The 15,775-nt window shown below is 31.8% G+C and overlaps 1 protein-coding gene across 1 annotated transcript in view; it reads left to right on the forward strand.

The window, feature by feature from the left end:
• Positions 1-15,775, forward strand: part of LOC108915856 (double-stranded RNA-specific editase Adar) — a 36,314-nt gene that overhangs the window by 14,055 nt on the left and 6,484 nt on the right. Inside the window, exons 5-7 of the mRNA XM_018722000.2 lie at positions 6,005-6,267; positions 7,983-8,134; positions 10,130-10,457. Coding sequence (XP_018577516.1) covers positions 6,005-6,267; positions 7,983-8,134; positions 10,130-10,457 — 743 coding nt within the window. The remainder of the gene's footprint in view (positions 1-6,004; positions 6,268-7,982; positions 8,135-10,129; positions 10,458-15,775) is intronic.

Here is a 15,775-nt window from a genome sequence, read left to right on the forward strand (position 1 = left end):
GCATATGAAGAAAATCCTCAAAAAAAATTATGACTAGTATGGATACCTAAGAGACGAGATATTAATAAAATAATTTTTCACGATTTAGTACAGTCTTATGAGAATGCAGATTTTTTTGGTCTTTCCACTTAGAATGCGTAACAATTAACGAACAGCAACTTATATAAATAGGAAACCGATATCTAAGGAATCATATGACAGCTTGTAGAAATCGATTAGGTACTTGTAAGATTTATATTAATTCTCGTTCAAACTGTTGTCGTTGACTAACTTAACCTCCATATGCGTGATAGTGGCAACACCGCAGTTCTCGAAGTAGCGTATTATTTGAAATTCGCAGATGTGACATATGATGTATATTTCAAGCTTAGGCATCCAAACAAAGCGAGCCTAGTGCAACGTTGCCAAATCTAAAGTCTTATTACTTTAGTCACTAGCGAATCTGCAGAAACTCTCGTTAGAATTTAACGTACATTCGTACCCGATAAACCTCCTTAACGAGATATGACATATTCTACTAATTTTAGACATATTCATGGACTGATATCATAAAACAAAAGATGAATGTTAGGTATTACTAAAATCTTACAGAAAAAACAGTAAAATATGTTAAAAGTTCAAACTTTTAACTGGATTTACTGGAAGTTTTCTAAATAAATGACTTTTTTGAAAACGGCGGAATACTGGATAAAATAGAACACTCATATGTTCAGAGACATAAGTAAGTCCCCAGTGTGAACGGTTTTATCATATCTTGACTATTTTCATGTTAAAATTAAACTTTATTAAATTTAAGCCACGATGTACAGGCTGTTACAAATTTGCTTCTCACTACAGGGATCTCGAAATGGTAAGCGATACAAAGTAGCTTAAATGGGGGCAAAGTTGCATAATTAGGGAACCAATATAATGCCTTAGTTTTCAAAATATTTGAAAAAAAGCGAAAATTTTGGAAATCCGTTTTTGTTTCATTTCAGCCTTGTTTGAGGTGATATTGAAAAAAGAAGAATACTTTCTCATGGCAACTTTTTGCCCTCTATTGAATGGCATAATCAATTTTTATATGTAACGTTTAGTCTCTTCATGACCATCATCAACTTATTTTTTTTTAAATACGACTGGAAATTTTATTACATTTGTTGCAAGCCTTCATGACCCCCAATACTGTACTGCCTCAGCCCGAACCAGATTCAGACGTTTTGTATCGAAAAATTCATCTTCAGTGTATTATTCCAAATATCTCAAATTTTTTATTTAGATTTCTATGTTTATTGAATTATCGTACAGTCTAAGTGCCATTAGACCCTGTGAAATCCACCTAATTATTTAAACTATTACACACGTTAAAATAAAACATTATTAGTTAGTCTCCGCTACCGTCATACATAATTTGATAAGTTGTTGCGTCAAAATTAATAAATTACAATTTTAATTTCATTATGACAAATTAATTCTTAAAAATGCATATGTACAACCAAAACTCCAAATGATTATTATATTTTAAAAAATTATAGTTTTCGTTTTGGCATTTGTTGAAAATGGAGATAAGCTAAATATGATTGGAATTTTTTATACCCTTAACCACAAGTGTGAAAGAGTATGTCAGATGTATTTGTATGAATATCCTGAAAAAAATTAGACCGAAATTTGTTTGAATTTTGAGCACCTGAGAACTCTAGAAATAACTATGAGCAAGGGAATAAAACTAAGAATGTTTTATTGTAACGTGTGATGGCAATAGTTTAAATAACTAGGTGGATTTCACAGGATCTAATGACACTTAGAGTGTCATTCAATAAAAATAGAAATCTAAAAAAAAATAGATAAATTTCGAACGAATACGTTGAAGATGAATTTTTCGAGACAAAACGTCTAAAAGGTTCGGGTTGAGGCAGTACAGTATCGGGGGTCATAAAGGCTTGCAAAAAATGTAATAAAATTTCCAGGGTCGTATTTAAAAAAATGAAGTTGATGATGGTCCTGGCAAAAAGTTGCCGTGAGAAAGTGTTCTTTTTTCAATATCACCTCAAACAAGGCTGAAATAAAACAAAAACGGATTTCCAAAATTTAAATTTTTTGAAATATTTCGAAAACTAATTATATTAGCTTTGATTTTTTAGAGGCATTATGTTGGTCCCCTGATCATGCAACTTTGCCCCCATTTACTTCGTATCTCTTACCATTTCCGAGATCCCTGTACTGAGAAGCGAATTTGTAACAGCCTGTATTTCCAGGGTGTTTTCAAAAGAAGTAGCTCAAACGCTAAAAAGAGCACGTTTTGCATAAAATGTTGACCCCCTTAGGAGATATAGCCTCTCAAATTTTCCGAAAAACTGGAATAGCGGCTGTAATTTGAAAACCAAAAAAGTTAAATTTTACACAAATTTTCTATAAAGCATGTGCAACTTCTCAAAAATTTTTTGAAAATTTCTGTCTCTTGGATTGGGTTGAAATAAGCATCCCCTAAGTTATTTTTTGCTATAACTTTTTTGTTTGACAAAAACTGAATATTAAAAAATCGTATCAGATGCCCTGGTTTATTTTAAAACTTTTACCTGGTATACATTTTTGCTTTAAAACTGTTTATTAACAAAAAAATATAATTCAGTATTATTCACATTACAACTAGCACGATTGCAATTAAGAAATATTTAAGTAGGCGGCTGTCATGCTAATAAATAGATCTTTTGTGACTTTTACGAGTACCTCCTTGGATTTATCTCTCAATAATTTTATTTCTTTTACGATAACTAGGAAGAATTATGACAAATAATTTTATTAATGATGAATATGCTGACATGCTGTAAGTATTTTTTTAATGTCAGAGAAACTGTGCCGCAACGCAAGAAGAATGTACCACCAGAAGCATCCAAATCTAATGACAGATACTAGCGTGACGACCGTCTACTTAAATATTTCATAGTTGCAATCATGCGAATTATAATGCGATGATAATGAAGTAAAATTTTTGTCAATAAACAGTTTTAAAGCAAGCAACTATCTGATGCTTATTTGTGAATATTCAATTTTTATCAAATAAAAAAGTTGTAGCAAAAAATAACTTGGGGGGAATACTTATTTCAACTGCCTCCAAGGAACAGAAATTTTCGACAAATCGTTGAGAAGTGGCAAATGCATTAGTAGAAAATTTGTGTAGAATTTGATTATTATAACTTTTTTGGTTTTTAAATTACAGCCACTGTTCCGTATTTTTTTTGGAAATTTTTAGAGGCTGTATCTCCTAAGAGGTGAATATTTTACTAAGGTCATTTTTGTGTAAAACGTGTTATTTTTAGCTGTAGGTGCCATTTGTGCTACTTCTTTTGAAAACACCCTGCATATACAGGGAAAAGATGGTACAAAATTTAAGGTAAAAATAGAGCCAAAAATAGTAAAAAGAGTTCCTATAAACATTGGTCCTCCGGAGCACCGTTACTGAGATAAATGGCCCTCCAAAGGGGTCTCATCATTTGGATATTTTGTAAAATGACTTTCTTTCTGATTAAGATAACGGAATGAAAATTGTAGGTAATAGTCATACCATAAGGGTCTTTAACTATCATGAGTTTCATCAAAATCGGTTATAAATAGTTTCTAACTACCATTAACAGAAATTTATCGAATTTTTTTTATTCCATTGAATTATAAAGCAAATAATATTATTTTTTAATGAATTAAACTTTTTTGAAGAAAAAATGTCCCTACTTTTTTTCGAATTCTGCGTAGTTTAGTCAGAAATAATTATTGTAAATAATATATGGCTCAGAACAGTAACTTTTTTTTTAACATTTTCACATAGTAGGCATCTTTCATGGTGACAGTTTCATTGTAATGATACTAATGATTGTCATTTTCGCATGTTATCATTTAAATTCTTATGTTTCATTATCTTCTTAATTGTGATCTTTGTGCTTGACTTTGCATTTCATTTGATTTTTTTACAACCTTGAACCGTCGTGGGCAGACACTCTTCTTACACTCTCAGTAGGATTACGTTCAGCACGTCAAGCACAAAGATCACAACTAAGAAACGTAAGAATTTAAATGATAGCACGCGAAAGTGACAATCATTAGTAAAATTACAACGGAACTGTCACTATGAAAGGTGCCTACTATGTGAAAATGTTAAAAAAAGTTAATTCTAAGCCATACATTATTTAAAAAATAATTATTTCTGAATAAACTACGCAGAATTCGAAAAAAGAAGTAGGGACATTTTTTCTTCAAAAAAGTCTAATTCATTAAAAAATAATATTATTTGCTAGATAATTCAAAGGAATAAAAAAAATCATAAAATTTCTGTTAAGGGTAGTTAGAAAGCTATCCTTATTAATAACCGATTTTGATTAAACTTATGATAGTTAAAGGTTCTTATGGTATGATTATTACCTACAATTTTCATTCCATTATGTTTATCAGAAAGAAAGTTATTTTAAAAAATATCCAAATGTTGGAGAGCCATATCTCAGTAACGGTGCTCCGGACGACCAATGTTTATAGGAGCTTGTTTTTACTATTTTTGGCTCTACTTTCACCTCCTTAAATTTTGTACCAACTTTTCCAAACACCCTGTATATCCCCACGATAACATATTTATCTTGAAAGTGGTGTATATGTTGTTTATCACAGGAGTGCCTGATAAAATATTAATAGGCATTTTTTGATAATTAAATACATTTTAAATAATAATTTTATTTCCTATGTTATTGTTATTTCCTATTCTGTGATGCTTTAATAATCGACATTTTCAAGATTTTTAAAATGGTGTCATTTTTTTTTTATATAATGTCATATTTTGATCAAAGTTAATGTGGCATATTTGTATAAACACTATCCTGGATTCAAAACAACTTTGTTGTTACTTTGTTTTGATACATCTTTATTCTTACTTTTAGTGGATTCTATGTAATTAATTTTAAATTAAATTAATTTTTTTATATACAAATGTGCAATATGTGTTATATTTTTTTTTTTTACTTTTAAACAAGTAAGAGGGTAAAATACATTTTTAAGTCTTAATAATATGTATCACCAAAACTTTTCTTTGATATCTTCTATGTTTCGGTTTATTTCAGAATTGTATTTATTCTCAAATAAATTACTAAAAATTCAGGATTATAAGTGAAATATGATTCTCCTCGATTATCTAATTACATTTCAAAAAACTCATGAAAGTTGAATTTTGCACATATTTTGTTGCCCAGTTTTTAAAAAGTACTGACAAAGGTCATTAGGTGTTTGTAGTAGTTACTATACTGTTCTATTTTCTATGGAATGGGAGAGTGTGTAGAAGCATTTTTGAATTTCTAGTCAAACTTAAAGGCTATCTTGTTTGAATGTAAAATTTAGTATTTCCAGACTGTTTGATTGATTTGATTGTCAAGTTATCTGTTACATCTTATACATTATGTCATTGCTACTTAATGCCTATTATTACTTACTGGCACAAAGTACTAATCTGTAGGTGCTGTGAAATCAAGATCAGTATTATAGCACTAGGCGAAATAAACTTTTTAAGTAATGAAGTAATGATATTGTGGGAAACAACTAGTCTACGGTCTGTATTCTCCTCCCGGCATTGAATTACACCCTAGTAATATAGTCCGTTGAGGTGTTTCCCATAATATCATTACTTAAAAATTTTTAAAATTATTCACTTAAGAAATTGTTTTCGTCATTTGAACTTCATTAACTTAAAAATGTCAGAGTATGTCCTTCATAATTTGTTTTAAATGATATAGTATATGACGTCAAACACCATGGCACCATGGCATATAAAGCATATTGTATATATATGATACTAAAACCTTGAGAAACACTGTAAGTAATATGCTGAGTGAATGTTAGGTAGAGTAAAATTCTCTGAATTTTTTTATATAAATATTGTATTTTTCTATATTAATATTGTGTGTATTTTAGGACACATTGTACACATACTAAAATAGTTTTCTTTTGGAAAAGTATGTGTGGACAATGCTTTAACATTTTCTGTGTCAATATTTAGGTGTAGCTGAACATTCAATTTTCACACAAAGAGATGATGGGTATGGATATAAATTAAAAAACGGTATTGATTTTCACTTATATATTAATACTGCTCCATGTGGAGATGCTAGAATTTTTAGTCCCCACGAAGAAAATTCCCCAATTGATAAGCATCCTAATAGAAGTTCGAGGGGTCAATTAAGGACAAAAATTGAATCGGGTGAGGGTACCATACCTGTTAAAGCCACATCTTTGATACAAACGTGGGATGGCATTATCCAGGTATGGAAAAGCTAATTTTTAGGAACATTATTACTATTACATTACTGGTATATTCATAATACGAGGCAAACATTTTTTTTTCCTGTATTTGATACACACTTACCAGATACATACCACATATTCTTGGATTCCAAATAAGATTTAACTAAACTTATTAGTATCTAAAGTCACTTTATTTAGCAGCTAGAGGGCATCAGAGTTGACAAATACTTTTAGCTTTTTCCACTTGTTTACATATTTTATATTTTAAGATACATATATTTTAATTGTTTTCACATATTTTTTTATTTTATTAGTAATCAATATACTTTCAATAAAAATTACGATTTATGATGAAACATTTTAATTATTTTATCATAGAAATGAAATAATTGTTTGTGAAGCTCGGAAACTTGAAATAAAATATTCTTTTGCTACAGGAAATGGGAAATTTTCAATAACACATAATTGAGGAATGACCCAGTGTACGTTTTGTTCAGAATACATTGGACTAAATAGCAATAAATGGGAATAAGCAGGAATAAGTTGAAATAAACCAAAAATAATAATAATAATATTTTGAGGGCTAGTGGATCATCCATATTCTTCAAATTATAAAGTAGTACTGATTGAATTCAAATAATTTAATTTTACTCAAATATCACAGATTCAAATTTGATAGTTACAGTTTATAAAATATATGAAATCTGAAATGAGTGCATATATATTTTTAATTAAAAATGATATTCTTTCTTATGAAAGAACAATCTATACTCCGCGGTCGAAATTATAGAGAGTGACTCGGACATAATATAAAAACACTATTACCATAATGCGTATAAAATATAAAATGATTTTTATACGGGTCAATATTATTTATCTTTGTGCCGCTCGCTACGCACATCGATAGAATGTATAATCATCTATAGACTGAGTTACACTGAACGTCGATCTATATTCTATCTCTGTCTTTTGCACTTGTTAGGGAATAGGGAAATGCTTTTTTAGTGGGTGTAAACGGACTTGATTTATCTGTCCTGAGAAACGTCATAGCATAAGCGTAGACGAGGGGTCTAATTCCATGGCTATAATAAATTTATAAATTAAAAAAACACAACTGGGACGTTTTAAAATGCTGTAATAATTAAAATGGATCAAAGTGCCGGTTATAGCAAACCGTAAAAAATATTAGATGTTGTTTTATTATCTTTTTTTAATATTTTCTACATCTTGTTGCCTTTTACGCAGACACGCCTATGGATTTTCGTTCCCGGCACGCTTCATCCCCCTTACTAGTCCAAAAGCTAGCGATTAGTCACTCTCTATAATTTCGACCGCGGAGTATAATTACACATTTATGAACTCTATACTTTGTTTTTATTATCATGTGAATCAAATTTATGAACACAATTAAATCAGATATGTACCGAAAAGCGTATCGATTATGTAACCCATAAAAAGAGAGCAAATTTGCTTAGGGTATATTTCCTATTTACATACATAAATGTTTCTGTTCTTCTGTTTCTCAGCGACTCGACCAAGTAACGAAGTAACTTTCAATTGAGATAAGTTTAATTAAATTGTCATATTTTGATGCCAAGAATCTGTGCTAGTTTCATTTGTATATAATATTAAAAAAACCTTGTGCGGATGGTCAATAAGATGTAATTAGCAGACTTTAGTTGTGTTAAAATAATGTAGAGAGTATGTATTTAATTTGTAGTTTCTCTTTTCAGGGTGAAAGACTATTAACTATGTCTTGCTCTGACAAAATATGTCGTTGGAATGTTTTGGGAGTACAGGGTGCTTTATTATCACACTTTATCGAGCCAGTTTACTTAAAGTCTATTGTCTTGGGGAGCTTGATGAAGGAAAACCATTTATACAGGTGATTAATTAGTATTTTAATATGTGGTTAAAGCTATTTTCTAAGTATCAGCATCGTTTTTATATTTAGCGACAAATGGAGTTTTTGCAAAGAACATCTCGGTCGTTTCCTTCAAAAAACACTTAGCTCTTTAGACGAAAGAACTAATTATATAGACGAACGGTCCACCCCTAAAAAGATGCTTAGAAAATCAAGGTCACCGATCACGAGGAGAGGCCAGGATGAAACCTTTTGTAATCGATGCATTGAGTTATTGCGAACAAAAAGCCTAAGTAACATCTTTGTGTCCGAGTGGCAGGTAATTTATTATTAACAAAAAAGTTGCAAAATAAAAATATTGCAAAAAAACGCTCTGCAAACAATTATATGATATACAATATTTGATAAATTTGAAAATATGTATGAGTGTTAGAAATAATAAATAGTACAAATTGTAACAAGTAATGAATTAATAGCGTTTATTCGATTATATGCACGACAGCACTATATCTATATATAGCGATACGTAGGGGTGGCGCGTGGGCACTAGCGGCCGAAATTCAACTGCAAATTTAACGGGTTAAAAAAAAGGGGCTGGGTTAAAAAAAATACTACATTAAAGTATAAGTCTCGAGGATCATTTTGCGCTTTTGAACGTTCCGAAAGCTTTGGTAGGAGCTGAGATATGAATTTTTAAAGTTGGCAACTTTTAGCCATTTTTCGACCTTAAATCGCCCCTAGCTCGAAAAGGAAGCGTTCTACGAAAAAATGTCAAGAGACAAAAAGTGTTTATTTTTGCTCAATTTACCCTAGAAAATTGTTTGCAGAGCGTTTTTTTGCAATATTTTTATTTAGCAACTTTTTTGTTAATAACAAATTACCTGCCACTCGGACACAAAGATGTTACTTAGGTTTTTTGTTCGCAATAACTCAATGCATCAATTACAACAGGTTTCATCCTGGCCTCTCCTCGTGGTCGGTGACCTTGATTTTCTAAGCATCTTTTTAGGGGTGGACCGTTCGTCTAATATACTAGGACTGTTATTGTGAAAAATTGTGTACATTACTATATTTTAAAGTATTGTCCATTGCCAGTCACTATTATTACCCATCTCTCTGGCACTCATCTTTTGATGCTATCCACCTTCTTAGCAATATCTGGTGAATATGGGTGGTGGTGGGGTAAAACATCCAATTTCAGTGTCTAAGTATTCTTTGACTTCATGATGAAAAATTACTTTATTGTACCTTAGCTCGAATTGCCACTGTATTTGCTTCGATGCATGGCTCAAACGCTTCAAGTGTATTCGGTAATGTTCACCATTGATGGTTTCATTCGGTTGAACCAGCTCATAGTACACAACATCAAGCTCGGCCCAACAAATACAGAGCATGAGCTTCAAACCATGAATATTCGGCTTTGCCGTCGATGTTGATGCATGACTACGCAATTCCCAGTATTTTCTACACTTAGGATTATCATAACATATTCATTTTTCATCGCCAGTAACAGTACGATGCAAAAAAACCCTTCTTTCGGCACCCAATATCCTTGCTATGGATTCATACCGAGTTCAAACTTTTTTGGTCGAGGCATTCTTTGTCAACTGTATCAAAATCACCACTTCTAAAATGTCAGAACTAATAGTTACACATTTCTATCGATGGAGTATGTTCATTGTAAGTTTCCATAAGCACTTAATGACTTTCAGCAGCAATTTTCTTTGAATTAAATTAGATAAGTAAAACTTCCCGCAAATGGTGTTTTGTTGGCTCGTTATTCGACATCTTCGGAGCTGAGAAAAAATATGTTGTTTACACTTCAGCAAAATGTCACATTATAAAAAGTAAATCTTAATGACAGAGCTTTGACATGAATATAGTTACAAAAGTGTCAGATGTGATATAGCATAAGTTAGGCCATCTATTGTAAATCTCTCAAAATTAATTCACAGTTCTAGTAGTATTTATATCGGTGATTTGGTTCACAACAGTTCAACGTATTAATTTCTTTAGGGCTATATGTGGTCGCGTAGAAAATAGTCTTCAAGGACTTCCCCCTCCATACTTATTAAACAGGCCAGTAATGTTACGTAAAAGCCAGCTAGAAGGTCGACAGCCTCAAAAGGCTCCAAATTTTGCTGTAATTTGGATGAAGGGCATACAGAAACCAGAAATTGTTAATACGGTAACTGGAAAGCCAGAACAAGGTATTTCCATAGTATCGAAAAGACAGCTTGTTAACAAATTCACATCTCTTTGTGGCAATATCTCTAGTGTCACTGGAATAAAGGATGTTCCTCACACATATGCTGAAGCTAAAGAAGCTGTAAGGAGATACACTGTAAGTATACTTGAGAAGAAAGAAATTTTAAATTTATACATTTTCTGCTATACTTAGTTGTGCTCAGTTTTCTCTAAAATAGAAATTATTGAAAATCTAATGAAAATTGTAAATCTAATGAAAATTGTAAAGGTCAAGCACCTACAATGGTTAAACTGCAAAGAATATTTCACAAACGATTTTAATTTCCTTAAAATGTTTTTGATAATTTTACCACACTGACAAGAAAAAGAACCTTAAGAGGTTGATTTTTTGTGATTGGCATTGAATAAATTTATAAAATAAGAGCAATGACACACGCAGTGGTTTTTAGCATTTCGGCAAAATTGCAATGGTAACATTTCTTGCTGGCAGTTCTTTACTCAGCAGCAGTAATGTGTCATTTTTTGTCGAAGTTGCAGTGAATATTGAAGAGAAGAAAGTAATATTGTCATTGCTATATTTATATTTCATTTTGTTCGCCGCTAAGAAACTTTGGTAATTTATTTTCAATATTATTTTCTCATACCACTATATTCAACAATAGGCCCATTCAGTAGAATTTTTTTGCATATTTCAAAAGTTTACCCTTTAATTAGTTAGTATGCCAAAAATTAATTTTTTGTTTCAACAAGAAATGTATGAAATTAATTAATGAAAACAGAGCGCGAAAAAACGTTGAGCAACCATTGCCTGACCTCATAATACCGGTACGGACGACTGGCGGAGCACTCCACTTGCGCTCGCGCTCGACTCCGGATCGACTCCGAATAAAATATTTATTTCATTACCGAAAAATGAAAGGTTTGTGTTATGTTATCCATGGTTTCTCCAGCCACGGTATGCAACTCAAAACCACCTTAGTTTTTCTTTGATTGCACATCTAGGGGGTTGTAAAATATTATTATTTGAACATTTAGAGCACAATTTTCAACATTATGCCGGAAAAAAATTATTCTACCCCATCTAAATGTTCGTGTTCACAAAAAATTCGAAATACGTCGGTGAGAGCAGCAGCTATAAGCAGTTAAGAACCACTCTCCTTTTTCTTTGATTGTCCGTCTAGGGTGTTGTAAATATTATTATTTGAACATTTAGATTTTCAAATTTATGCCGAAAAAAAAATTTCTACCCCATCTAAACGTTCCCGTCCACAAAAATTTCGAAATACGTGGCGAGAGGGACCTATAAGCAATTTATTTAAATAATAATATTTTACAACCCCCTAGACGGGCAACCAAAGAAAAACGAGGGTGGTTCTGAGTTGCTTCAAATACTAGTCAAAGTACTACTGGCACATACACGTCATCGTATACATCCACAAGTACCGAGTCTAGTACGTTAGCTACATTTGTACAAAAATAGAACGCAATAAAAATGTAGAAAAGCTAACCATTTACGTCAATGAGAAAAATCCGAAAATGTATTTAGGTATTCCAAGTCATTCTATGTTTATAATAAATATGTTGTGTAAAAAATGCATTTCAACAAGACTTGATGTATATCTCTTAAAGCTGTTTTACATTGACAATTTATTCATCAATAAATTGACGAAGTTCTTCATCAATTAATTCACGAATTTATTGATAAACTGTGTGGTTTTACACTGCTACGGACTTTGTCAAGTTTTTTGACGCATGAATCGGTTCTACCAATGAATCAAAGAAGCAAATAAATTTGAAAAATGTTACCTTTCCCCTCATAATTGTAGTGATACAACAGTGGTACCGTTCTGACACATATTATATAAATATTAGGTTTTGTAAGTAACAAATCAGTAAAAACAATGCAAAACTAGTACGATGCCGCACAATTATTTACATATTCCAATAACATAACCTCATTACTGATCTGAGGCTGGAAATTTGTTGGGTTGGTACTTCCGAACTTCACGAAGAAATTGATGAAAATTAGAACATGCTCTAATTCGTCAAGAACTTGATGAATAAATTGATGAATAAATTGTCAATGTAAAACAGCTATTATACACTCTCTATTTATACACTTAAAAATATAGGTAAAACTATAGCAAATATCTACACATCTCTCCGACTGCTCGCGACTTGATCGCCGAGTGGCCGGTATCGTGACATCATTACCTGTTCTCCCACAGTGTTGACCTTTTTAAGGGTCTTACAAATTCAGAATTAAATATATCACTTATTATTAATCCTATTGACCTAAATTTTTTAAGATATATTTAGGTGGTTAAATACTATCAGAAAATGAAAGAAAAAGTTTAAAAGTATATATCACTGAATCATCTATTATCATCTTCCATAATGCTAGCCGTTTTTCTATTTCTACATCGATTCTAAAGTCGTTCATATCTTTTATTATTATAAAAAAGATATATAATATATCTTTTTATATATTTTCAAAAATTATCTTAGACACTTATGTTTGAGTAGCGGCATATAATGAGACATAGTGCCATCTGAAGCTATAAAACAGCTGGCGGTGCATAGTTCGTCATATGTCGACACATTTTTAACTCTTTTATGGCTAACAAGTGCAGGTGAGAAGTGATTAGTTAACATGTTTTTATGGTGTTAAGTGTTAAGTGTAAACAAAATGTTCACACAGTGGTAAGTGCTTCTTACAAGTCCAAAGTGTCGGTACAGAATGTAGGATGAACAACGATTAGAATTATTGCAAAACATTTTAAAAAAGACAGTCGCAGTCATCGCATCAGAAATCGAACATGAATTATTGTTAGTTAAAATCGAAAAACCTAAGAGATTATAGCAAAGAAAATGGATAAGCAGAAGGCTGCAGTATGGAGTTAGTAATAAGCTTTTCCAGGAACTTATTAATGAGGATCCAACTGAATTTTGTAATTCAACGCGAATGACGGAAGATAAATTTAATGAGTTACTGACTGGACCAACTATAGCAAAATCGGATACATTTATGAGAAGTGCATTATCTTCAAAAATTAAACTACAAATATCAGCTATATCGTTGATGATTCCTAAAATCTGTGATGCTATATATATAGTTCTTCAGTCCATTTCATGATAGGAATATCGTCCGTACTTATGTACTTGACAAAAATAACGGCTTGTCAAACAGTTAAATAGTGTAGTTCTGGCGGCACTACGATTGCGGGGAGTACGCGGGTGTGTGGGGTTAGCTACTTAACAGAGAAAGTAGATCGTGCTTCTATTCACTTTACTTTACACTCGCACTTCGCACTTGCACTAATCACTTAACAGCGTGAGCATTTACACTTTGATTTTACTTATCACTTAACACCTGCACTTCTTACCTGCACTTACTACTTAACAAAATGTAAATCAGCCATAAAGTACAATTCTAATTTGAGGCTTTGGGTAAAAAAAAAAACAAATTTTTTTATTACAAATATGGAATGCTCTCATTCATAGCAATATATTTTTGATAAATTTTTCATAGTCACTTTTTAAATCTTGATTTCCAATGGGTGTAGAAAGTCAAACATTGTAAAATTGTCAAAATTTGTTGCTGTTTTATTGACAAAAATGGAATGTTCCGTCATAGCAATTTGATAAATTTTTCATTATCACTTTAAACTTTGATTGCCAGTGATGTAGAGCATAAAAAATTGAAAAAAATTATATTGATTTCTTATGACATAAATGAAACGAAATTATCCATAGGAGTAGATTTTCACACCCTTCCTATATAATTTTTTATTTCAAGTGACATAGAACTTCAGAAATAAGAAAAATAAAAACAAAACAATTTGTTCTGCGCATATAGTAAATATGTGATTTTACCTATACAGGATGTCCCGTAATTAATGCAACAAAATTTGGTCATAGATTCTTAAGACAAATTTAGGGGACCCGTATTTTTTATATTTGCTAAGTGGCCCCCTCTTTCGGAGTTATAGGCCTCTGAAATCTGCTCCTAAGAATAGTCTTTTAGATTTCAGAACCCTATTGTACGAGAATCACTAAATTTGGTATATAGAGATTTTATGACATGTAGAATCTGATAGTGCTACGCTTTTTGACGTGGAACCTCCCTAAGACACATTTTCCTGAGCCCCTTGTCTCTGGAACCTAAAAAATTTGGTCGCAAATTTGAATTTCTTAAAAATTTGAAACTTTTTCCCATGATATTTTTTACATAAAACGCAATGTTTTTGAGGAAAATGGTGAATCACGATATGCATTCGATCACAATTTGACATTGACAGAACAAAATTTGACAAAAAGTATCAAGAGATAAAAAAGTTTCTAAATTTAATGGCTTTCTAGCAGACTAATAATTTTTAAGAAATTTAAATTTGCGACCAATCTTTTTTGGTTCTAAAGACAAGGGGACCCACGAAAAATTGTCTTAAGGGGGTTCCCTGCCTAAAAGCGTATCACCATCAGATGGCACATGTCATAAAACCCGTGTGTACCAAATTTAGTGATTCTCGTACAGCAGGGTTCTGAGATATAAAAAAAAGATTATTCTTAGGGGCAGATTTCAGGGGGCTGTAACTCCGAAAGAGGGGGCCACTAAATTTGTCTTAACAATCTGTAACCAAATTTTGTTGCATTAATTTCGGGACACCCTGTATAATATTGCAAATAAAAATGTAATCTACCGAAAATAGTTTGTGCAGGTCACAATTCGTATAAAATGTAACCAGTGCTTTACAGAATTCAGTATTTTGATTGTTAAGAGACATATATGAAACCAGGAAAATTAGCGAAAATAAAAGAGAAACTCGAAAAAAGTCCTATCCGCGATATTATTGTAAAATTGTCTAAAGGAACATAATACAAGACGTCCATTTGAACTTTGGATTTCATTTTTCTCGCCCGCGCGGCTAGCTTAGACGAGCTTCCCCCACCACCACGCCGCCGGCCGCCGGACAGTTTACTTAGCGAGTACCTTCTCTTAAAAGGCTCGTGAGTCGTTAATTTTCCACATTTTTCAATGCAATTCACGGGAAATCGTAGTTTACGTCGTAAACTTTATTTTGCGAAAAATTCAAGTCGTAGAGGGTGATTTTTTTAAAAAAATTTGTATTTTTTTGTCAGCTATCCATTTTATCTATTTTCGGTGAGGTAGCATAAATAGCAACAATTTTATTCAAATTATTTTAATGGGTCGCTTAATTACTTTTTTAAGATTACAATGACGCTTTCAGAATCATGTTTGATTGAAAATTAACGCCTGTACAGAGGCTTAAAGTTCATAACTTTTGGAGCCTCCGTCATAAACAAATTTAATTGTGCGAAACCTATTGCACCTACAGCGCCCACTTTTTGCACACTTTTAAAGTATGACAAAACCCTCAACTTGTCATAGGTTTTATAAAATTTTAACAATAAATGCGATAGTTATAAACAAAT

The sequence above is a fragment of the Anoplophora glabripennis genome, unplaced genomic scaffold (genome assembly GCF_000390285.2).
Source record: "Anoplophora glabripennis isolate ALB-LARVAE unplaced genomic scaffold, Agla_2.0 scaffold1685, whole genome shotgun sequence".
Classification (NCBI taxonomy): Eukaryota; Metazoa; Arthropoda; class Insecta; order Coleoptera; family Cerambycidae; genus Anoplophora; species Anoplophora glabripennis.